This window comes from Apodemus sylvaticus, chromosome 6, assembly GCF_947179515.1.
Source record: "Apodemus sylvaticus chromosome 6, mApoSyl1.1, whole genome shotgun sequence".
NCBI lineage: Eukaryota > Metazoa > Chordata > Mammalia > Rodentia > Muridae > Apodemus > Apodemus sylvaticus.
This window is the reverse complement of record NC_067477.1, coordinates 24052085-24075655: the sequence shown is the minus strand read 5'-3', so window position 1 is coordinate 24075655 and position 23571 is coordinate 24052085. Positions and strand designations below refer to the sequence as shown.

The following is a 23571-nucleotide window of genomic DNA, read 5'->3' as shown; positions in this document are numbered from 1 at the left end:
AAATGTGCTCCTGGGACTTCTCAGATGCTTTCAGGATCTTGGACAAAATGATGTTGCCAGAAGAATCTGATTTACCCGGACTTATTCAGTTAGAAAACAAGCATGCTCCCGCATCATTGCATTACACAGGTGAGTCTCGGAAATATTCTAGAAACTTGTAGAAACACTGACTCGACTTTGGCTTGACGGTCTCATGACAACTTCATTTCAGGAAATACAGATTTTCTGTTAGTTCATCTCAGAAAGATATTACAGACCAAACTGAAGCCCTAGGCCTGCTGAGTACACAGTTATTAATCTAGACAAGCTCTGCACATGTCTTCTGGTCAACTCACACAGCATGCTGGTATCACCAAAAGAACCAGAGAAAAACTTAGACTCATGTAATCTTTCCAAATCTTAGGGTATCAGAGACAGTCAAGAAAAATGTGAACAAGAAAGTATTTGGTGGTAGCAGTGGTAGAATTGGTTAGCATTTCACAGAGCGGAACACCGCAGTGAAAAAAAATTGGGTTCTCTAGTAAAGTGGTTAATAAGGTAATATTCAAATATGTCGTGAGTGCGCATATGTATGTATACAGTTGACACAGTGTGTGCATGTGTGAACAACTTTAGCTCAATGACTTAAGTGGACCCATGGTGCCCAGGTGGTAAACATGGCAGCTATTGGAGAGCCAAACACCATTGAGACTGAGAAATAGAAGAGACAGCTCACCTGCTACATGAGCAACTTCTCACAAAGAACTGAACTAGCACCTTGGATATATGGAAAGCAAAGGAAATTCAGAAATCCCTCTACCAATCGGCTGCTGCACAGTCTCAGTGGAAGGCTGGCCAGCCCAGCAAGGACACGGAAACAAAGAGGTTATTACAGGAGAGGGCCATATGGGTCTTGGTTTTGTTTGCCCCTAAGTAGAAAACATCTCAAAGTTCTTGACAAGAGAGCTAGCTTTTAAAATGACTTCGTCCTGAGACACAAAGAGCTTTCCACATACTTTGCATGTGCCTAAATCAAATCTTTGCCAGTCTTTGCCTTTCAGTTGTACACTGTGGAACCAACCTGTCTATGCTTGCATAGTCTGCATAAGCATAGGATCTCATACTCAGAAAGGGCCTATGTCGAGGGCAAAAAAAAAAAGTTCTTGTGCACACAAATAAACACTGGAGAAGTCAGGAAAAGTTAAGCACGCAGCTTATTGTTTCAATGGAATGAGGTGCTTAGCTGTTCCTCTTAGAATGCTGGGAATAAATGCAGTTTACAATGTAAAGATCCTCTGTTACCCGATGAGCCAGGCTCTGCCAGGTCTCCCCCAATGCATGTTTTACTTATCCCAAACCTTTTCCATTTAAATCTTAAACATTACTTCTAGGCCACAAAACTCATCCTTGTGAACAATGTCACTTGTGCTTTTTGACTAAATGACTTCTGTATTATCTCAGGGCCAGGCCAATCCTGATACCCATCGGCATTATGTCTACCTCAGTCATTCTCCCTAGATCCTAAATCTTGGTATATTATCTATCTCTGAGTCAACATTACCCATCTTATACCCAGAATACCCAACAGTACTTTATAAAGAATCACAATGTGAACATGTCTTGAATTTGTCATGTACTAGAGACTGGATTAACTATTTTCAGAAAACATTTTTCCCCAAAATTGTGCTGTGCTTAAATACAGCTAAAGTAAATGACTGATGTCATACTCTCGACATCTTAGGCTGGCACTTGTTACATAAAATCTGCTAAACGGAGTCTCACTCCTCCCTCGCCTGTATCATTTCCCTGCCTGGGGGGAGGAGGCTTCCAGAGTTCTGTGTCTGGTTAAGTGTTCTGACACCTCCATTTTGATAGTCTTAATCACTTTTTAATAATGAAACATATTTTTCAGATTGCACCAAGCCCTGCTGACCTCAGTAAATGACACTAGGATCTGTTGCTTACTTACTGTGACATAATGGATAAATTGTTTAACTTTTCCAGTTCCCATTCCTGCCATAGATAAATGGGGCTAATCCTTACCCTATGTGGTTATCACAAGTTTGAATGAGAGCATGTGTGTGGACCATGCTACCCTATACCAGTGTTAGGTACAATGGTTGCTATTTGGGTGGATTAAACATCTAATCAAAATATTTAATAAGTTCGAGCAGCTACTTCAGTACCTTTTCCGGTCCAACCCTTTGTTGATGCTACTAGGCAAGAACACAGTCACCAGCTGCCTCCTGACACTTGACCAGGAGGTGTATGATCCTAAATATGTCGCAAAGACTAAAATCTAATTTCATTTCATAGCCATGGGTAATAATGTGGATTCAAGCAGGGCTGGAACCTGAAGGCAGGAGCTGATGCAGAGGTGGCAGCAGTGGGGGGGGGGGGGGTTACTTACTGGTTTTCTCTGCCTGTGTTCTTCTAGAACCCAGGAGCACCAGTCCAGGGATGGCACTGCCCACAATGAGCTGGGCCCTCCCACTTGATCACTAACTGAGAAAATGTTTTACAGCTGGATCTCATGGAGGCATTTCCTCAAGGGAGGCTCCTTTCTCTGTGATGACTCTAGCTTGTGTTAAGTTGACATACAAAACTAGACCATTCAGTCTGTTAAACCCCATTGTATAAGGGATGATGGAATGGAAAAACAGTTCACTGTGCATCATACATTTTTGTTTTGAATATTTTCAATCTATAATTTGAGTCAATGATATGAAAGCACAGATACAAAAGGCCAATGGTTTAAGCATAATCTCTATATATCAGCACATAGGTTTTTTTCAAAAAGCAAATTGACACTGAGAAGTCATATTACTTGTTGGAAAAGGCCCTACCTAACACACGTAACTTCATGCTACATGTGAGAGTCTTTCTGGAAAAATGATTTGGCAAGTCCTTCAAAGCTCCATGCCCTTTGAGAGAGCAATCTCTGTGGACCTTTTCCAAGGAAACAACCAACATCCTGCATAAAGGTTCTCACCTTTATGGTGTTAGGATCACGAAAGTAGATGCATCTTAATCCCTCCACATGTGACAGCAGTGCGGATACTGAGCCCCCAGAGGGACATCTGTAATGAGCATTGCAAAGAGCTCTGAAGCGCTAACATTGCTGTTCATAGTGGAGAGAAATGTGAATGACATCAACTTGCAAACTATCTGACCTAGAGCTCGAACAGGCTCTGAGCGGCACAGTTAATAAAATAGCACTTCCTCTCCACCCCATGATAATTGTTCTACTTCCCTGACTCCTAGATAGTGGGAAATTTCTCAGGAATGGCTGAAAATTGACCAAGCCCCAAGACTACTTGTAAACCTTTGTATAAGCCTTGCAATAAACTTACCATAAGTACTTAGCGTTTGAAAAATGTAGCAATTAGTTTCTCATCTCATGACTTCTTACATTGTATCAAACTAGTTAGTTATTTTTTTTTTAACTTACCTAACTATATGGCTTTATAATGCCCTCTGGAATTAAATTTTCCTCAGCTAAATAGTATTCAACTTACAATTCATTATGTTTTAGGTAAGAAAAAGAGAGGGAAAAGTATTAATTTTTTTAAAGTTGCATAGAATAGGAACCCAGCCTGCTATGGGCATTGGGTGGTGGGTTATAGTTTTTTGTCTGCATGGTTGTTTTGTGGTGGTTGCCTGTTGGTAGACAGCATCTTCATAATTTGCAATAAAGGTCCTGATCCTGCACAATTGGTTGAAAAGTGGAAAGCCTCTTTCTGAAGAGGAAAGAGCCTCTCAAACAGCCAAGACAAAGACATGTGAACCCAGAGGCTTACCCAACAAGGAAGCTCCCGACTAAGGCTTGAAGGATGATCACATGGCCCAAAGGTGTCATGCAATGATCACTGGGTCAAAGGATATTTCTGGATCTACTCTGAACTCTCTTCCCACTGTTCACATTGGTTTGAGATGTCTAGATGATAGAAAATCCAAGCCTAAAGTCACACTGGCTCTAAAACAATAAAAAATTTAAGATGTTTCTCACTATTGTGCAAGTGGCTCCAAGGGTTCATAAGATATGAGCAGGGTCCACTTGCTACTAGCCCTTTCCTTACTCTAGAAGTGGTAGCTCAACTCTAGACAGAAAAACCTCCTGAGAGAAAATGACAGGGGCAGGGGCTTGGCTCTTTCTTCTCCAGGCTTACCATCAGTAAGAAAGTAAGGTAGCCATGCCCTCCAAAGTCCAAGAAAAATCTCAAGAAGTTCTTCTCAGCCATTTTAAACTGCTAAGTCTAGCCACAGACTGCATTTCTTTATATAGATAATATCATTCTTCTGCAGGGCCTTGGGGTCATGAGTGAAAAAGGGGGATCAGATATACTGTTGTTAGGAGTAAGGTGAATTTTAAAAAAGGATGTATGTGTAGGTGGCTGAAAAAAAAACAAAGTAAAGATCAATAAATACCATTAGTGCTTTACTGAAAATCATAGCAATACTTCAGCAGAGTTCTTTCAATGCATCAGACAAAACCCTGATTTAACAATTTCATACCACAAAGAAATTATTTTTTCTATTATATGTAGTATCCCCTAACAGCTCACGGATCCAATGCTCAGGAGATTTTTCCAAAGTACAATTTTTGAAGTGGCCAAGACTTTCTTAACTTTGATTAGTTTATAAGTCCTCTTAAAATGCATGATGCCTTTCTTCATCCTAATAACCAGACTGTCAAACACATTCTAACCTGACACTATGCTTATCTGAGGGATGACAGGATGTTCTTGGGTTAGATGAGGTTCCTAGTGCCACAGAGGTATAGGCCACATGCTTTCTCTGTCGGGTGTAGTGAGTCTGTAGAGTCCAAAAGCCCGACCTTATCTGGAGCTCATGGGGACTTCTGAATGCAAAACTACATGCTTAGTGGACACTTGGAACTCTGACAGTAACAGATGATGTTAATGAATTTAAGAACTGCAAATGTAAAATAGACTGTCATCTAATTAGATTACGAAAGTTGGTGCTTAATTTTAGGTGTTTACACAAATGGGTTATGAATACCTAGAAAACTGTAAAGCATTATTACTGGGTGTGTTTGTGTAAAAAAAAAGTTTCTAGATGTTTCCACAGGACATGGTCATGTGAGTTACTGGACTAAATATGGAAGATACAGCATGAGTGTAGGCAGGACCATGATTGGCTGAGACCTTGGATAGAACAACAACAAAAAAAAAGAGAGTGTTTTCTCTCTCTCTATCTATCTATCTATCTATACATACATATACATATATATATATCTTTCTCTCTATCTCTCTTTCTATCTCTCTTCCCCCATTCCTCTGTCCCTCCCCCTCTCTCTTTCTCTTTCTCTGTCCCTCCCTCCCACACCAGCATATATACAGGTGAGCTACATTCTTCTTTCTCTACCCTTGGGCATCAGAACTCCAGCCTCCCCAGCCTGTAATCATCAGGATCTATATCACTGGTCTTGTGGATTTTCAAAGTTTTGGAGTCCATCTAAGAATTATGCCATCAGCATTATGGATCTGAAAACTTTGAACCTGGACTAAACCATCCAAAGGTATCCCCTGAGTTCCCAAGCAAGTAACTTGCCAAGCAACTTCTTGGGCCCATAACTGCAGAAGCCAACTCTTTGGTCCCACGTCTATGTACATATAATCTTCTTTCTGCTTCTCTGAAGACCTCAACTGATACCATTCTCAGTAAGAATAACAATTCTCTTTCATGCTGCTTGTTTGTGTCACATATAATTTTCTTGATTTCACCAGTGTAGAAAAACATAGACCTCACGAATAGATGTTAAAACAGAAATGTATGCTTCTAAAACATGCACCCACAAGAAGTTGACTGTCCACACTATAAACTAAAGTTAAAAGCTCCTCAAAAGGAATAACAGGGCCTCACAGGGAATCAGAGCAGAAAGTTCCTCCCAGGAAGGTTAAAGGCATGTCCCTGTGAGGGAGATCTCCAGCCAAACAAGCAATGATGAAGGGGGCTATATGAGAGGCGAGACGCACCAGCACCGACTCGGGCTTAACACAGGGCAAGTGTGTCAATGAGAGTGAGCAGCGAACAGAATATAAGGCATTAGCTCTTGTCTCATGTGTAGAATGGGTGGTGCTCACAACGTGATGCAAAAGGAAATTTTTGCATCATTTTTTTTGAGATGCTAGATGAGCTTCCTGTCTGAACTCCATGGAGTAGCTAAAAACTCACAGTATTTAAAGCTGACAAGTAACACTAATCATTTTAAGGCAAACATTGTAAAGGTGACATCAGCTAAAATTGTGTGGTAGAGAAAGACAGGAAAAGGAGATGTCATCATTCATGATCAGGATCTAGGCATACTGCCTAGTCACTAGAATATTGAGGATATTATACACTGTTAAAATTACAAAGTAACCCCAAAGGAAAGAAACTCCCAAAACTTGAGTATCAGAAAAGATAAAGATAAATATATAAGATAAGGCAGACACCATTGAGGGAAAGCAGCAATGACAGTTGACCTGAGGATCAGCCACAAAGAGCATGTGTAGAGTCAGCCTCAAGGGAGCACCAGGGTTCTGGATAATTAGACTATGCTAGGAAGATAGGGACACAGGAAGTGGAACCCTCAGCAAGTGAAATGGAAAGAAAGAAAGAAAGAGACCAGTGTTTCCACCTGCACAGTGGGAAGCCGAGAAACAACCCCTAAAATTGAAAATTCTAGAAGTAGCCATACTGGTTTGATATTTAAAGCCACACAGATGGATACTAAAAACACCAGACAAAAGGGATGAAAACTAGTTTCTTGGGAACAATTTAAAAAAAAAAGCTGGAGAGGGGCAAAGGGTCCTTTCCCTCCATACCCAACTTTGCAGAACATCTTCATACCACTATGTATGTAATTCTAGCAGCAAATACAGTCTTTAACACGGAATCTGAATGCGACAGAACCACCCAAGTTCAGTTGACCAATCCCTGCCTTCTACTCCTGCCTTGACATTGGTTTCCTTCATTGAATGCTCTCTAGCTTTACATTCGGACGTCTTCACCGTGCTTTGCTCCTCACTGAAAGCAGCCACAACAACTGCATTCACCTGACCAAGTAGGGAGAACCTGGTCCCTAATCTGTCTACCCATTCCTCAGGGGGGCCTGCAAAGGAAGAGATGTTAGTAAACAGTGAGTACCTATGGTCGTAATGACCGTCCCAGCAAAGAAGAAGGCACTTCCAAGGTCCCAGTGACTGCTGCTGTTGGAAGAGTTTCCTACCGGGCTGACACCCGCGTTATCAGCATCGAGCGCATGCTGCAAAGAGAAGAGAAAGCACAAGAATGGGTTAGAAGGATATTTTTAATCTTCCAATAAATCACTATACTGCTCAAGAACCTGCAACGATCTAGATGCCACCAGTAAAGCAGAAGAAGGTACACAGACACCCTCACCTCAGCTTCTACATTTTTATTACATTGTTGAAATTGTGTTGGGGGAGGGGTGTGCAGGTGCCACAGTGCACATGTGGAGGGCAACGAACAGCCTGGGGGATCAGTCCTCTCCTTCCACAATGCAGGTCCTGGTAAGGGAATTCAGATCATCAGGATTGGCAGGAAGTTCCTTTTATCCAAGAACTACCTCACCAGTCCTGATCTCTGTTTTCAGTCAGCCTGAATGACTCCTCCTTCAGGGACACTGGGATCCCATCCCACACTCTTCTCAATACAGCCACTATATTGTTCCCAGTGGTGTCCCAGTCCCATCTCTCGGTGCTAAAATGTCTCTCTCACCCCCTTGTGCCTTTGATCACACTCTTGCAAACTGTGTCCATCCTCCAGGTCTAACCCAGGCCCCTCTTTTCCCCCAAAGCTTCAATCTATACATTGCAGTTCCACAATTGTCCCCCTCTACAGCTTAAGCATGTGCACCCATTCCATCTAACCCTCACTTCAGCACGAGCAGAGGAAGATAAACCCCCTCAGGGCCTTTGCTGAGCCGGCCTTGCCATTCTGCCTCAGGTAGGATGCAGGAGTTGCTATCGTGACTCTCAGACACATGCGGCCCACAACTGTGAGCCGTAATGATTAAGACCCAGGGGCTTCATGGAGGAGATGACCCAGGCATGAGCTACTCAGAAAGACTGAGACTCCGCAGCCTGTGCAAAGCTGGATATACCCAATGTAGAGAGGGCAAGGCAGAAATGATGAAATGTTTTTATTGTTCTCAATATTCTTGTTTAAGCTTGGTTGAGACAGACACATAGTGGTTGTCACAAATCAGGGGACAGCAGGAAAGTCCTCATTCTCTTCAAAGCAGATACCTAATGAGATCACTCAAGCATTCTAGGGCAGAGATAAATGACCTGACCTATAAATCGCCATACCATGAATATTTGACTTCGCCTCTTAAGTTGCATGGAGTTTCTGATGCCTGTTTTTTTTTTCTTTCTGTTCTTTTAGAAATAACTGCTTCGATATGCAAAAATATCTTTTCTATTTCAGAGGTGATACAAAAACAAGCTGTAGAACAGATTTTGCATGCAAATAAGACTGGCTAGGGGACAGGACAATGACATTTTCTATTTAAATCTTCAGTCTACTCCTCCTTGCCTCTAGGAGCATGAGGTGTTATGATCAAGCTACCTACAGTTTCTAACATACACTCTGGCTCTCCAGAATTTAACATCAACTGCATGGGATGTGAGGATATTTTTGCCCAACAGTTTGAATCAACATTGAGTAACAGGATTGCCCATTAACCCAGAGCTAAATTCTGATCTGCTGGGAGTTTGTACAAATATGTGTGGGTGTACATGTATAGGTGTACATGTGTGGGTGTACATGTGTGGAGGTGCATGTATGGGTGTACATGTATGGGTGTACATGTATGGGGTGCATGTATGGGTGTACATGTGTGGGTGTGCATGTGTGGAGGTGCATGTATGGGGGTGCATGTATGGGTGTACATGTGTGGGTGTGCATGTATGGGTATACATGTATGGGTGTGCATGTATGGGTGTGCATGTATGGGTGTACATGTATGGGTGTACATGTATGGGGGTGCATGTATGGGTATACATGTGTGGGGGTACATGTATGGGTGTACATGTATGGGGGTGCATGTATGGGTGCACATGTATGCATGTACATGTATGGGTGTGCATGTATGGGTGTACATGTATGTGTGGAAGACAAATGTCAACAATGGGCATCTTCCTCTGTCATTTGCCAGCTTATTTTCTGAGACAAGATCTCTCAGTGAACCTGGAGTTCACCAACTGTCTAGACTGGCTGGCAAGCAAGCTCTGAGATGCCCCTGTGCCCCCTTCCCCAATACTGACATCACATATGCTCACCATCCTGCTGTTTTATATGGATGTCGTGGTCCTCACCCTTGCACGGCAAGCACTTTGCCAGCTCAGCCATCTCCAGGCCTCTATTCTGCTTTGGAGGGAGGCAGGTGGGGAGTCCTTTCCAATGCTAAAATTTCACTTTTGTTGTGCTGTGTGAGAGCCATCCAACCATGTCACAAACTTAGGTTTATATCCTCATTACCTGCCCAATGCTGAGGGCTCCACTCCCCCACTATACTTCCAGGTTCAGTCACTCGGGCATCAAATCCCACCACCAATCCTAATCATTTATATCTTCCATCAAACTTGAAAGAGAGAGTTTAGGTTCAGTCAGCTCTCACTGTGCTGAGAATTTCACACAAACATCATAAATAAACCTCACGCCTCACATAGAATACAGATTTACAAGAAAGACAAACGGGAATGATTACTGCTAAGGCCAAAGAGATCTGAAGTAAGATGCCTTTTCAAGTTTCGTTTTTCTTGAATAGTGCAAGTAATAAATATTTAATGTATTTTTCATGTAACCCTCAAAGGAAGTGTTTATCGACTGAAAGGAAAGAAAACTAACACTCATCAAGCACCTGCATGGAGCCAGGTACTTTAGAAGTACCACTGCAGTTTATCCTTTCCCCAGATCCCAAGAGCGAAGGTGGGATCATCCCCACTTGAGCAACACTGTGGCAGGCAAGGGAGAGTTGAATAACAGTTGTAAACACATGGGAAGCCACAAAGAAAGTAGAGACTCAAATCCTGTCTAGCCCAAAGTGGATACTTTCATGCAATTCTCTATGCACAATACCCAGGATGCACTGCACTTCTCCTACTGCCCTTGTCCTAGGATGCAGGCAGGGCCCACCACATAGGGATCATTTCTAACTAGACTACTCCCTTGAACATGCATGCATGTGGAGACTCCAAGTTTCATTTGGCTGTTGAAAATTGTAATAGTTTATTCTGCATCAAGACAAAATTGGAATCTGGGGAGATGTCTCAGTCAACACTTACCTCAAAAGCATGAGGACGTCACTTTGATCCCCAAAACCCACACTAAAAAAAATACCAGGCAGAGTGGTTTATGTTTGTAATCCCAGCACTGGGAAGGTAAGAGACAGGAGCCGCCTGGGGCTCTCAAGGCTGCTACCCCAACTGATGAGCAATAGACCAATGACAGACCCTGTCTCAAAGGAAACAAGTGATATTCCTGAGATAACATCCTAGGGTGACTTCTGGTCTCCACGTGTACTCCAGAACACACAGGTGCACAGACATACAGACACACACACACACACACACACACACACACACACACACACACACAATGAATGAATGAATTTTAAATGAATTAAAATGGAAGGAAAGAGTTATTTGGTTCTATGGAAGGAAGAGAGTGAAAAAGAGAACCAGGATCTATTATGCTAGCCTTTTATCCCAGCGTTTGGGAGACAGAAGCATGTAGATCTCTGTTAGTTTGAGGGCCAGTGTGGTCTACAAAGCAAGTTCTAGGACAGCCTAGGCTACACAGAAATACCTTCCTCAAAAAAAAAAATCAATACACACACAATAAATAGATTTATAGAAATAAAATGCCCAACAAACCTGGTTATAGCTGTTATCATTTGAATTTTAGGATCATTTCTTGTAACTGTAACTGATAAAAAACATTATGTTTCTTTGAGGTAATGTGTTTACCATATATTATACCACCACCAAGTAATGTGTTTAGCATATATTATACATTGTGTAATATTCAAATACAGTAAATAATTTGCATTTACTTATAGTGAAACTACTTAAAATGTATCTAGCTTTTAAAAATTATATACAATAGAAACATTCTTTTAACTAAATAGCAGTAATTCTAAATGAGTCTGTAGTTTTTACATTAATTACTATTTAAAATTAGCTTTATTTTTAAAGTATTGCTCAATGTTTTTAATGGCTTGAGTTCAAAACATTTTATAATTAAATGAATTTTCTTTGGTTCTTCTATTATCTTTGTATTCGTGGCACAAAAGTCAAGCAAAGCTGGGTATGGAGAAATGCACCTTTAATCCCAGAATTTGGGAAACTGAGGCAGGAAGATCAGGAGTTCAAGGCTACATATGGCATTCGAGGACAACCTGATCTTCAGGAATTATCTCAAGATACAAAAAAGGGGGTGGAGATAAGCAAGAAGCCAGGATATAGTGAACATTTGGGAATATGGGTAATGTAATGATTTGACTGAGCTGGGTACAGTTGCATTTAAAAGATGTTATTTGTGGCTGGGGAGACAGCTCCAAGGTAAAGCACTTACTTACCTAGCTGCCATTAGCTCTAGTTAGGTTCCATCTCCAGCATTTCAAAAAACATTAAGGTTGTTACATGGTGAAAATTCAACTGGCATTAACACCAATTTGAGTCACAATCTCTCACTCAGTGAGCAGCATCTGTTCGCCTACAAAGACAACCACTATAAAGTCCACGGAGCTCTTAAAAGCAGACAGGTGACAAGTGATGGATAGATAGATAATAGAGGAATGGTAAGTGGGGTATTGATAGATGAGAGATAGACACGTCTTGGTGATGGGTAGGTGATAGATACATTATTGATAGATGATTCATAGAAAAATAGATACATAGATTAGTGAATAGATACATATATACATAGATGATACATACATACATACATACATACATACATACATACATACATATAAGAAGGCATTACTTTATATTCTAATTCTACCCCTTATTAAAATTTCCTGTTTGACCCTTTAATTAGAATTTCTATCACCGAGCCAGCTGGCTAGTAAATGACTCAATGACTCAAGAGGAACCGCCAGAGTGAGTGCCTAATTGAATAAACAAGCTAAGGTAATAGACATAAGCACACAATCTTTCCAGAGGTGGGCTATGAAAGCATTTCTACTTCTTAACATATGAGGTAATGATAAAAACAACAACCACCACTCCACAAACACATGTGTGGTCAGGAAAAATGATCTTTAAAAATAAGAAGGGGCAACTGACTTGGAGGAAGGCAGCATCTCAAAGCATCTGTGCCTTGCTTTCTATCTCCCTCCACACCTACACATCACGCCATGTTTTCAGACATGTTTTCTGAAAGTGTAAGAGAGAAGCCATAGCCTCACAGAATACGCCTCCTGGGGGGGGGTACATGAAGAGGGGGAGAGAGGGTGACTCTTCCCTTCAGGACGCCCAGCCAGGATCCTCTGTTAAGGATGCTGAGCTGTGTAAATCACACTTCCATACAGCACAAGATGTCATCATGAGTGTTTGCGCTGCACAGGGATAAGCGATGGCCCACGGGGGACCTATAACTGTCGGGGGCTTTTCTCCTATGATCTGTGTACTTGGTGAGATCATCTGTTTCTCTCTTTCCTCATGAGGCTTCATGAAGACAAACAACCAAAGACACATAATCATCTGCTTGTCTCCGATTAGCTGAAGAAACCAACAGACTTGTGCCACACACATGGACACAGATAGCTAGGATTTATTGTCCAAACCAGGATATTTCCAGACTGAAAACTGGATCTGTTAAAAAAAAAAATTAAGTTGGATCCACAGCTCAAGTATGACCCAGGTCACAGACATTTTGCTAATAGCTTGTATACCATAGACAAAAAGAATATTGGGGATGGCTTCATACGCAAACTTAAAGCGAGCATGTGTTCAGCTATGGATGGACAGAAGGAAAGCAAAGGTTCTGCAAACCACAGGCATTACAGCCCCCAAACACCCTCAGTGATGCAACCACCCCCCTGCCCTGTGGGGTGGTAACTCACCCACACTCTTTTAGGAGACAGGACTGAGGAGCCTCAGGTGAGAAGCAGAGAGAAGATATTAATTTGCTTGCAACAATCTTTCCCCCTTTCTCCTGCTTCAAAAGTACTTAGAACATAAATATTTCATTGACTCAGAGGGAAGTGTGCTGGGGCTTGGGGAACAGTGGATCGTAGCTGCTTCAGAAGATCAGACAACAGTGAGGGAGAGGAAGTCTGGAGGGTCAGAGGCCATAGGCACCTCAGTCAGACAGGAAGAGCGTGTCTAGATATTACTCCTGCAAATACAAATTTGGACTGTGCAAAGTCACCCAGCTTTCTGAACCTGTTCTCTCATCTATAAAATGAGGAAAGGCTATCTCTCTTGCAAAGTTGTTATGAAGGCGTTTTAAAAATGTATGCAGCAGTTCAGCTAGTGAATTCTCATTCTATATTAATAATAATAGGAATCCCTTTTGAGTTCATATAAGTGCACTTATTATCCTAGCCGTCACAATGACTGACAGCCCTCACTACGGTCCCCACAGGACATGAGAGGCTGCGAAGAATCGTGTACTTGGACCACAGTGGGAATCTGCTGGATGGCAAATCCAGCCAACGATGCTGTTCCATCCTCAACAGGCAGATCAATGATCCACACTCTGGAAAAATAGGTCCCTTTATCCTGAGTTTGAGGTTTTGTTTTTTGGTTGGTTGGTTGGTTTTGGTTTTGGTTTTTGCTATCTCAGACACTTGGTTCACATCTGTCATACCAAGGCTGAGACATCTCAACTGCCTGGTGAGAGGATTGGGAAAATGGAAAGGAAGCTTTGGTCTCCTTGCACCCAGGAAGAGGGTCAGTAAGACTTCAGGCCTGTGATGGCCTGGGAGGGTTTGCGATAATCCAGAGGCCACCCTAACTATACCACTTCAAAGCCCTCAATAACAACAACTCCCAGTCTTCCCTGCAAAGAGATAGCCTCAGAAAGACAAAGGGAGAAGTACCTCTAGGCTAAAGCGAATATCACCATATCACCATGGTGTTTGTTTCCTGCTGCTTTGAATATTCAATTATGTGCAAATATTAGCCTTTCCTAGGATCCCGAGAGGCAGGTAACAGGCTTTCATCAGGACTTTATATCCTGGCTATAAATCTAAAGTGAAAGCCACCTGCAGAAGGGACATATGAGCTGAGGATCTATTTATAGAATTAGAGAACAGAGCCAGCATGCACATCCCTAGCCCATGGTCTAAAGCAACCTAGACTTTCTCATGATCCCAAGTTAATCCTTTGAACAAGGAGGGAGTGGGTTCAAAAGCTCAATTCAGTAACACCTGAATATAATGACTAATTTTAGCTAAATATTGTCATTGTGAAGCAATTCACATTTGGGAAGCTTATTTAAATTCTTTCCAAGTTGTGATATATGATATAATAAAACTTCTCCCCACCTGACGGATGATTGATAATAGATAGAAGGATAGATAGATAGATAGATAGATAGATAGATAGATAGATAGATAAACAGGCAAGATGACTCAGCAGATTAGGGTCACATGCTGCTAAACCTGACTGCCTGCATCTGATCCCTGGAGTCCATATTGTGGAAAGACAGAGCTGACTCCTGGAAGTTGTCACTCTGCCATTCACATGGGCACAGTGCAATGCATACCCCCTTCCACCAAAACTCATTAAAGAAATAAATGTAATTAGCGAAGTAATAAAAATAGATTAAAGAAATAATAAAATCACTTACTAGTCTGCAAAGGCAGCTATAGAAGTTCCACTTCATTGCAGTGTGAACTTATAGAAAGTATTAGAGAGGGTCTAAACTTAATAGATGATCAAAACATTGCTCAAAGAGGTCCCGTTGGTTTCACTGTACTTGACTCAATTTGCTTGATCCTTTATTGTTCAACTTTAACCCCAAACTCATGTTTTGCCCCAAGCCCAGTAAAGATTGAGTCGACGCATACTACCAGCATATCTCTGATAAGTACAGTTTGATTAAGGTGGAAACAAGGAAGTTGGGACAATCAGAAACACTCAAAAGAAAGTTCTAGAATACTTTTAAAAATAACAATAGTAGCCATTGGTTCTCACCAAAATCCTGGGTCATAGGTGGAACTATTCTCAATGAGGATATTCTCAAATGAGATAACAAAAGACAGAAGTGATTTGTTTGGACTTATAGTAATCTATACATGGTAGACCGAAGATGGCTTAAAGCCTTTAACTCTAGCCTTCACCTGTCTTGTTCTTTCACTGTCCACACCGACACAGACAATTCAGAACTTACATGATGGCCCCCATTTTAAAGGCATCTAAAGACAGCCTTCACTTGCTCAGTGGTCATCCTGAACCCACGTGCTCTGCACCTCTTCTCCCCATTTCCATTAAGTGAAAATACATGTTCTCAACACAGACTGAAAAGCTATTCTTAATGGTAGTGTTCATTCCCTGCCTTTTAAACAGAACACACAGGCCTAGTCCTAACACCTGTGTTCAGACAAAAAGCCATATTTCTGAAGAAGCTGGCTAGCAACCAATCATTACTGATTCACAGGTATGTGACCCCATCTCAGGGGCCCTGAAAGTCAAGTTTAAGACTCTCTCTCCATGAATGGGAGTCTGCGTGCTTTCTAGTCTTTTGAACCAATCACATTGGACTTTATCCAAGTCAAGCCTGTCTCAACTCAGGAATAGAGCATTGTGGTTTAAAAAGAAAAATAAGTACTCCGTTGTGTAAATATACCACATTTTTTGTATCCATTCCTCTGTTGAGGGACACCTGGGTTGTTTCCAGCTTCTGGCTACTATAAATAGGGCTGCTATGAACATAGTGGAGCATGTGTCCTTATTACATGCTGGGGAATCCTCTGGGTATATGCCCAGGAGTGGTATAGCAGGGTCCTTTGGAAGTGCCATGCCCAGTTTTCTGAGGAGCCGCCAGACTGATTTCCAAAGTGGTTGCACCATCTTACAATCCCACCAGCAGTGGAGGAGTGTTCCTCTTTCTCCACATCCTCGCTAGCACCTGCTGTCTCCTGAGTTTTTGACCTTAGGCATTCTGACTGGTGTGAGGTGAAATCTCAGGGTTGTTTTGATTTGCATTTCCCTAATGATTAATAATGTCAAACATTTCTTAAGGTGTTTCTCAGCCCTCAGAAGTTCTTCTTGTGAAAATTCTTTGTTTAGTTCGGTTCCCCACTTTTTAATGGGGTTATTTGTTTCTCTAGGTTCTACCTTCTTGAGTTCTCTGTATATATTAGATATTAGCCGTCTGTCGGATTTAGGGTTGGTGAAGATCCAAGCAAAGTTTCTGGAGCCACGTGGTCTTATGGACATCTCAGTTCTGCTTTTGACCAAAGTCTGAGCAACTCTCTAGCCCCTGGTTGCTCACCTCTGAGAAGGATCACGGAGGGAAGACGAGGCACACTCCCACCGCTGTGGAGCATCGAGCATTCTGCCTCTGGGAGCTGACCATTGTCTGTACCGGCTGAAGGCTCTCAGAGGGCAGGGAGTGTTTGCCTCATACTCTCACCTCATATGGTATAAGTGAGGTAACCCAATCACAAAAGAATACACATGGAATGCAATCTCTGATGAGTGGATATTAATTAGCCCAGAAGCTCTGAATATCAAATGTGCCTGTGTTGGCTTATCAAATGACTCCCATGAAGAAGTAAGGAGAGGGTCCTGATCCTGGAAAGGCTTGATCTAGCATTGTAGGGGATTACCAGGACAGAGAAAAAGGAGAGAGGTGATTGGAGAATGGGTGGAGAGAAGAAGGTTTATGGGACACATGGGGAGGAGGGAACTGGGAAAGGGGAAATCACTTGGATTGTAAACAAAGAATATAGAAAATTATATATATATATATGAATTGCTAAAGCCTAACATGGTACCGGCTTCATGTCAAGTAGCCAGATATCAGTTATCAAATGAATAGCACGGGTCAGAACTAAGAACGGCACAAACCACCATCAAAACTTCACTATTCCACAATATATACAGCGACGCTTTAAAGGAAAGCCAACAGAGGCACATTTGGGTAGAAGTGCAGATTTGCTAGCATTTATTTCTGGGTTCTGACATTGTTTCTCTGAGAGTTTGGGGGTTTGGGTTTTGGAGCACCAAATCCTTGTGTGCTAATTCATTTCCCAAGGCCTTGCCAGTTTCCATTAGCACTTTCATCTCTGGCTTAGAAGCTTGAGATCCTTTTCCCAAAACAATAACAGAACCTACAACCCTGGGAGCGGGGCAAGCAATAAAAATAACAAGGGGGAAGCCGCAGAGGTGGCCACGGGCTGCAGGCCTGATCTTGCACATATTGAACAATCTTCTGCGTGACTGAGTTGCTGACGAAAGGCCAACCCTTCTCCCTGCCACTCACCGGTCAGGAGGAATGATGTCACCCCTCAGAGCTATGTCCTTTGGTTCTAAGAATCCAAACGTCACTTTCAAAGTTCACCTGCTGACACGACTGTTGGATGAAGAACAGCCTAGGGGAGAGACTATGGAGTCACAGCCTGATATATGAATATCTCAGAAGCCATGTGAGTGGTGGTTTGAAACAAATGGCCCCTTAGGCTCATAGTGAGTGGCCCTAGTAGGATATATGGCCTAGTTGGAGTTGCTATGGCCTTATTGGAGGAAATGTGTCACTGGGAGGTAGGCTTTAAGGTTTCAGATGCTCAAGCCAGGCCCAGGGTCTCTCTCTCTTCCTGCTGCCTGATAGGCTCCTTCTTCATCCTTGTGTCTGCCTGCATACCACCATGCTTCCCAACATGATGCTAATGGGCCAAACCCCTAACTGCAAGCCAGCCCCAGGTGATGGCTTTCCTTCATAAGAGTTGCCACAATCATGGTGTCTCTTCATGGCTGTAGAAATCCTTAACTAAGACATCATGCTTTCCTTACTATGTTTCCTGAACATGTGGAGACACAGGGGACTGCAGAGACTGAGGGACTCTGTTCACACACAGACAGGACAGGAACATAGATGGGAGAAGCAGCGTTGACAACTACGCCAGAAGGATTTGTATTCCTAGCAACCAAAGAATATTCTGGAGCTAGGGACTCAAGTTTAGTAGGAAAATGCTTCCTGGTCTGTTCAAGGCCTTAAATAAAATACCAGTACAGAAAAAATATAAAATTCTAAGACAAGGTTTTTTTGGCCAGGTATGGTTGGTAGCACATGTTTATAGTTGTTGCCCTTGGGAGATAGAGGGCCTTTGGTTTCCTCTTTCATCCTCATTTTACTTACAAATATTTACGTGATAATAAGGCTTGCCTCTCCCTTTATCTACAAATAGAACATGTTTAAAGGTAGGACACCTTGAAAGAGGTGAATAACAGTCAAGAAGTTCCACAGAAGCACGGAAGGGGTAAGGTAGGTCATCTTACTTATAAACCCCAAATGTGAAAAGACCTCATATATCTCTGATTCACCGTCTAAGCCTCAGGATCTGGGATTGTGTCTGGCACACAGTGGGCCATCAACACAGTCACTAAATGCATGAGTTATTGAGTGGCTTAAGTGTTAGCAGAAGAAAATCGCAACCCCCACAGCCTTAAAAAATGATCGAGCACCATGCAGTTACCCCACATTTGATTCTGAAGGGAAGGCTGTGTCACCTTTACCTCATCCTACCTTCAGAAGAGCAGCTACAGTCACAGGGACCAAAATGTCCACACCCAGCACCACAACCTAGAATCCGGTTCCCTCATGCAGCTGCCCACATCTTAAAGTCAATGCTCTTGGACTAAAGCATGGTGGAATCAAGCCCAAGAAACATAGTTAATATCAGAGATCAACAGGGCAGCCCCAGATCCTTGTCACAGACACTGTGGTCAGGAAGGTTACAAAACACAAGGGAGGAAGGAGACAGTTGCACATGTCCAACGGCAAGCACTAAGTCTCACAAAGCATCCACGTGAGATCCACTGAGGACATCCAAAGCCACAAAGCACCCAACAACTCAAACCCTGATAAACGACAGAAACAAATCATCGCCCGCGCAGCTGAGGCATCTTTCCTTCCCCTGTCAGTCACTGAAGCCTCCTATGATTTTATGCTCCCTGGATTGCAGAAGACGGATGCTTTATGGCTTTCCCTGAGATTAGTCAGCGCAGACGTGTGTGGTACAATTGCACTGGGAACAGGGTGATAAGCAATTATGACACCCAAGAGCATCGTGGGTAAAGACATTCTCGGGACAAAGTGACTATCATTATCACATCCATGGGAACTCGAGTTCAAAAGCGTGTTTAAGTTACCTCACTCCACAGCAAAAGGAATACATGAGTGTGGGTGCCTTTGTTTATTTCATTACAGTCCTTGCAGGTCACACTGGAGAAGCTAGACAGACAGTTGGCCAGGTCAGGGACAGCGGATTCTGAATGCCAATAGCATTCAGGTTCTCCACCAGGCATTTATCACGTCCGGCATTCTCTGGAATCCCTGTGAAGACTGACTACTCACTCCCTTGACAATAAAGAGGAGTCTTAGGTTCAGTGGGTAAAAGGGCAAATGCACCCACTTCTAAACCTCCTACCCTTTGCCCTCCTTTATACATGATGTTCTAAGAGCTCCCTACTGCCCCTCCAACTTCTCCCTTCTCCAACGCTTCTTCCTCTTTGATAAAAGATTGGTTTTCCTAGCTACCATGTCCCCACTTCCTGTTGTATAAAATCCAAACTCCTCTGCACATCTGAGAGGGGCCAATCCAGTCACCCCGTTTTCCCTAACTCGTCTCTGCTCACCTCTTCCCATCCATTTCAGTTCAAACAGCTGACCCCTGTAGTGCTCCCTCAAGCCACTGAGATGCTCTTCAGAGTCTACCGTAGGGTCTACCTAATGAACCTCCCCATTGGTGGAAGGCATGAGATAATGTCAGAAAACTGCCTGGCAACAAACCCTGCACCTCTCACTTACTACCCACACCCTGAGCATATCTTCACCCCGTGGTGTCCTGCTTCCTCATCTATATGGGAGCACCAAAGATAGCCTTGCTGGGATAGATAGTTGTGATGGCGAAGGGAGATAAATACCCATAAATCATGCCTAGATATATGATTCCCTAGCCTCTTTGGAAACATTTTTCAAATAGCTCCAATCCAGAGAATCCAAATTATTGATTATGTACTTCTTCCTTTGTGGCTTTCCAATGTATTTGTCGTTAAACTAGATATCCCTGATGAGATATTATTAAGATATTTAGTGGTCTCCCTGGCCTCTACCCACTAGATATCTATAGTACCTCTGCTGTGTGGTAACCAAAAAATGTCTCCACATACAGTTAAATGTTACCACAGAGGCAACCTCTGCGCCTCCATGCCTCCTTTGGGAACCACTGTTTTAGCTTAGCAATACAAATGGGGCTGGAGACACTTAGAGATGCAGCTGGAGCATTTGTCGGCCATGTGGATCCTGGGTTCAGTCAATTCAATCTATCAATTATCTGCCCCATAAAGGAACAACTGCCTGAAATTCCAAGAGAGAAACACAGCTGCACCTGTCACTAGCCACTTACAAGTTCCCATCGTGCTCCACAGCCTACACCCTTCCTGCTAGAATGTTGCTTTTAGCCTTCTAGCAGCTGAAAGTCACATTTTATATTTTGCTGACAATAAAAATTGGAGCACAGAGAGGGCTAGGGACTTAACTGAAGTTGTGTCTTAGTTTCATCCTGTGTAACTCCAGCTCCTAACTCATAACCTGGTGGTGGAGGAGTTTTGTAGCAATTCCAAGGCTGAGTGTATAGACGGGAGTGTGAATTGGTGGAGTGAGAGGTGAGCCATCTTCTCCATCACAGCTGATGTTTTCTGCCTCTAGAGGACAGTGAACTCTACAGGGGCCCCACACTATCGAAGTGATTCAATTTATCAGAAAATCCATCCCCAGCTTTGGTTCTTCTGAGACATCCGACATTTTTGTCAGAATAGCGCTGTTTTGAGAATTCTGTATTTGATCCTAACTACACCTTCCATCTTTGTTTCATGACAGTTTCATGCATCTGTCCAGGAAATCTAATTTTCTCTCAACTGGTCACTCCTTCTGGACTATAGTGAGATGCAATAATATTGTTTTGCCAACAGATCACAACTCACAGAAAACCCTTCCTAAAGGAAAGCCACTTTTAAATACAACTCTTGTTAGAAGCCCTGGCTCCAGTGCTATGAGGAAACAGTGTACAGATCTGCCCTTCTCCACAGCATGGATGCCTGCACGCACATGAAGTATCAATACCTGAAGGACAAACGCAGTCTCCTGATGTTTGACTGGCACCTACTTAGTGATTTAAACTTCTTAACATGCATTCTGATAAAGACTGCACATAGACATGAGAATAAACACCTAAGTCACAGCAGACAGATATCAGAAAATACCCCAGGTCTAAGTAATACTTGGGGAATGCAGAGAGAAGAAACAGAAAATACTTTCTGTTAGATGCAAGGCACTCCAGTAGTTATTTTCTTTCTAAATGATGGAATGATTGAATGCAGGCAGATATTTGATAGAGAGAATCAAGTTCAATAGAACAAGATTGTGGGTTCAATGAGTGAGGTGGGTTAATACCCATGACTTTGAGTCCCAGACGACTCTGACACCTTAGAACTTAGGAAATTACTCAATCTCTCTTACAATATGTTTCTTCATTTAACTAGTGAGGATAATAACTTAGAATACTGTGCTTCATCAGCATGAAAAGTACCTGAGGAATTTACCTTAAAAGAAAAACAATGTTATTTTTGTCATAGTGGCGGGGGTTGCACGGGGTTCCATTATTGGGGACATGGACTAAGGCAGAACAGCATGAGAAGAAGCATGGGGGAGGAGTAAAGCTGTCCATCTTATGGTTGCTAGGAAACCAGAAGGCAAGACATCAAGAGCTCCCCAAGACATGCAGGCCTCAATCAACCTGCTCCCTCCGACTAGTTAGTTCTTGGCCTTTAGTTTCCACCACCTCCCAATAAAGCCATCAAGGTATGACTCCATCAGTGACTCCAGTTACTGATGACATTAGGTCCTCACTGTGTAGTCACTCTGAAAAGAAGCTCTCCAGGTGTCAAGCACACCTTCAGCTTTTAAGACTCCAAGGATTCTTCATCGAAACCAAAGCAAACATCGTTCAGAAGATTGAATGATATAATACATGCAGAGCACCCACTTGTCTACAGCACTTTGTCCATGGTTATTACGTTATCTTAAGTGTGCACACACCTCATGCAACAGAGGATCCATAGAGGTAAACAATCTCATTCATACATAGAATATAAGAGTTGGTTTCAGGGGTAGCAGAATAGCTTGGTTGATAAAATGAGTTCCACACACAGAATCCATGAAAAAAAAATCAAGCAAACAAACCAGGCCTGGTGGTATTCACTTGTAATCTCAGCCCTGAGGAGCAGAGATAAGAAAGATCCCTGGGCTCACTGGCCAGCCAGCCACACCCACTTATCTAGTTCCAGTCAAGTAAAAGAGCTCAAAAACTACCAAGGTATACAGCTGCTGAAAAATGACACCCAATGTTGACCTCTGACCTCTGGCTTCTAGATGTGTGTGTACAAATTCACAAAAGCATATATATGCACACACAGAAATCACACACACACACACACACACAAATTGATCCCATAGAAATTGAACTAAGTAGTTATGAACTCAGTAGAGTGGTGGCTATCAGAGGCTTGGAAAGTGAGAGAGGAATGTTGTGAGGAGAAAAGTTGGCCAAGAGTACTTAGCTCTAGTGAGATGGGAAAAGAATTCCCCAGCATTGCAATACAGTAGAGCAAGACTACATAAGGACCGTGACATTGGTAGAAAGCTAGAAGAAAGAATTTGGAGGTTGGTGAGACAGCTCAGTGGGGAGGGTTATTTGTCGTCAAGCCCGATGATCTGATTTCAATTCCCAGGACAATATGTGAAGGAGCAAACTGACCCTTGTGGCTTGTCCTATGAGGGCCACAAGTGTACTGGGGCACACACAACCACCACCATGACGCAGACATTAAATAATGTAATGTAAAATAATTTTGAATGTTTCCTTTATAAAGAATGATAAATATTTAAGGAGATAAATACATTTACCCTGATTTGTACATTCTGCAAAATATTGCTGGGTAACCTGTATACAGTTTCGTAGACCACATAAAGTAAATAAATATAAAAAGCAAACAAAATAAAACTGAGTCAGTTAGGTAAAGACACAGACTAATGGTATCATCAGAATGAGGACCCCTTGCTCGCCCATATCAACCTTCATTTGTGCTCTGAGTCCTTTCATAAAGTAGAGGGTCAAAGCCTGGGCAACAAAACAATACTTAATTATTGGCCAGTGTCTGAAGAAGCTCTGCTATCTTTTGCCGTCACCAATGTTCCAGATGTGCTTCGATATTTCCCAAAGTATTTCAATATGAGGAAATAATCAGACACAAAGGAACACATAGATCATGTACAAACACAGCAGAGCATGCTCCCTTTCTTCATGGTCTCACCATCTAAAGA

The 23571-nt window shown here is 42.4% G+C and overlaps 1 protein-coding gene across 1 annotated transcript in view; it reads right to left on the bottom strand.

Moving 5' to 3' along the window:
- The window catches only part of Kcnk10 (potassium two pore domain channel subfamily K member 10), a 136187-nt gene that overhangs the window by 53814 nt on the left and 58802 nt on the right, over positions 1–23571 (bottom strand). Inside the window, exon 3 of the mRNA XM_052186707.1 lies at positions 7132–7249. Coding sequence (XP_052042667.1) covers positions 7132–7249 — 118 coding nt within the window. The remainder of the gene's footprint in view (positions 1–7131; positions 7250–23571) is intronic.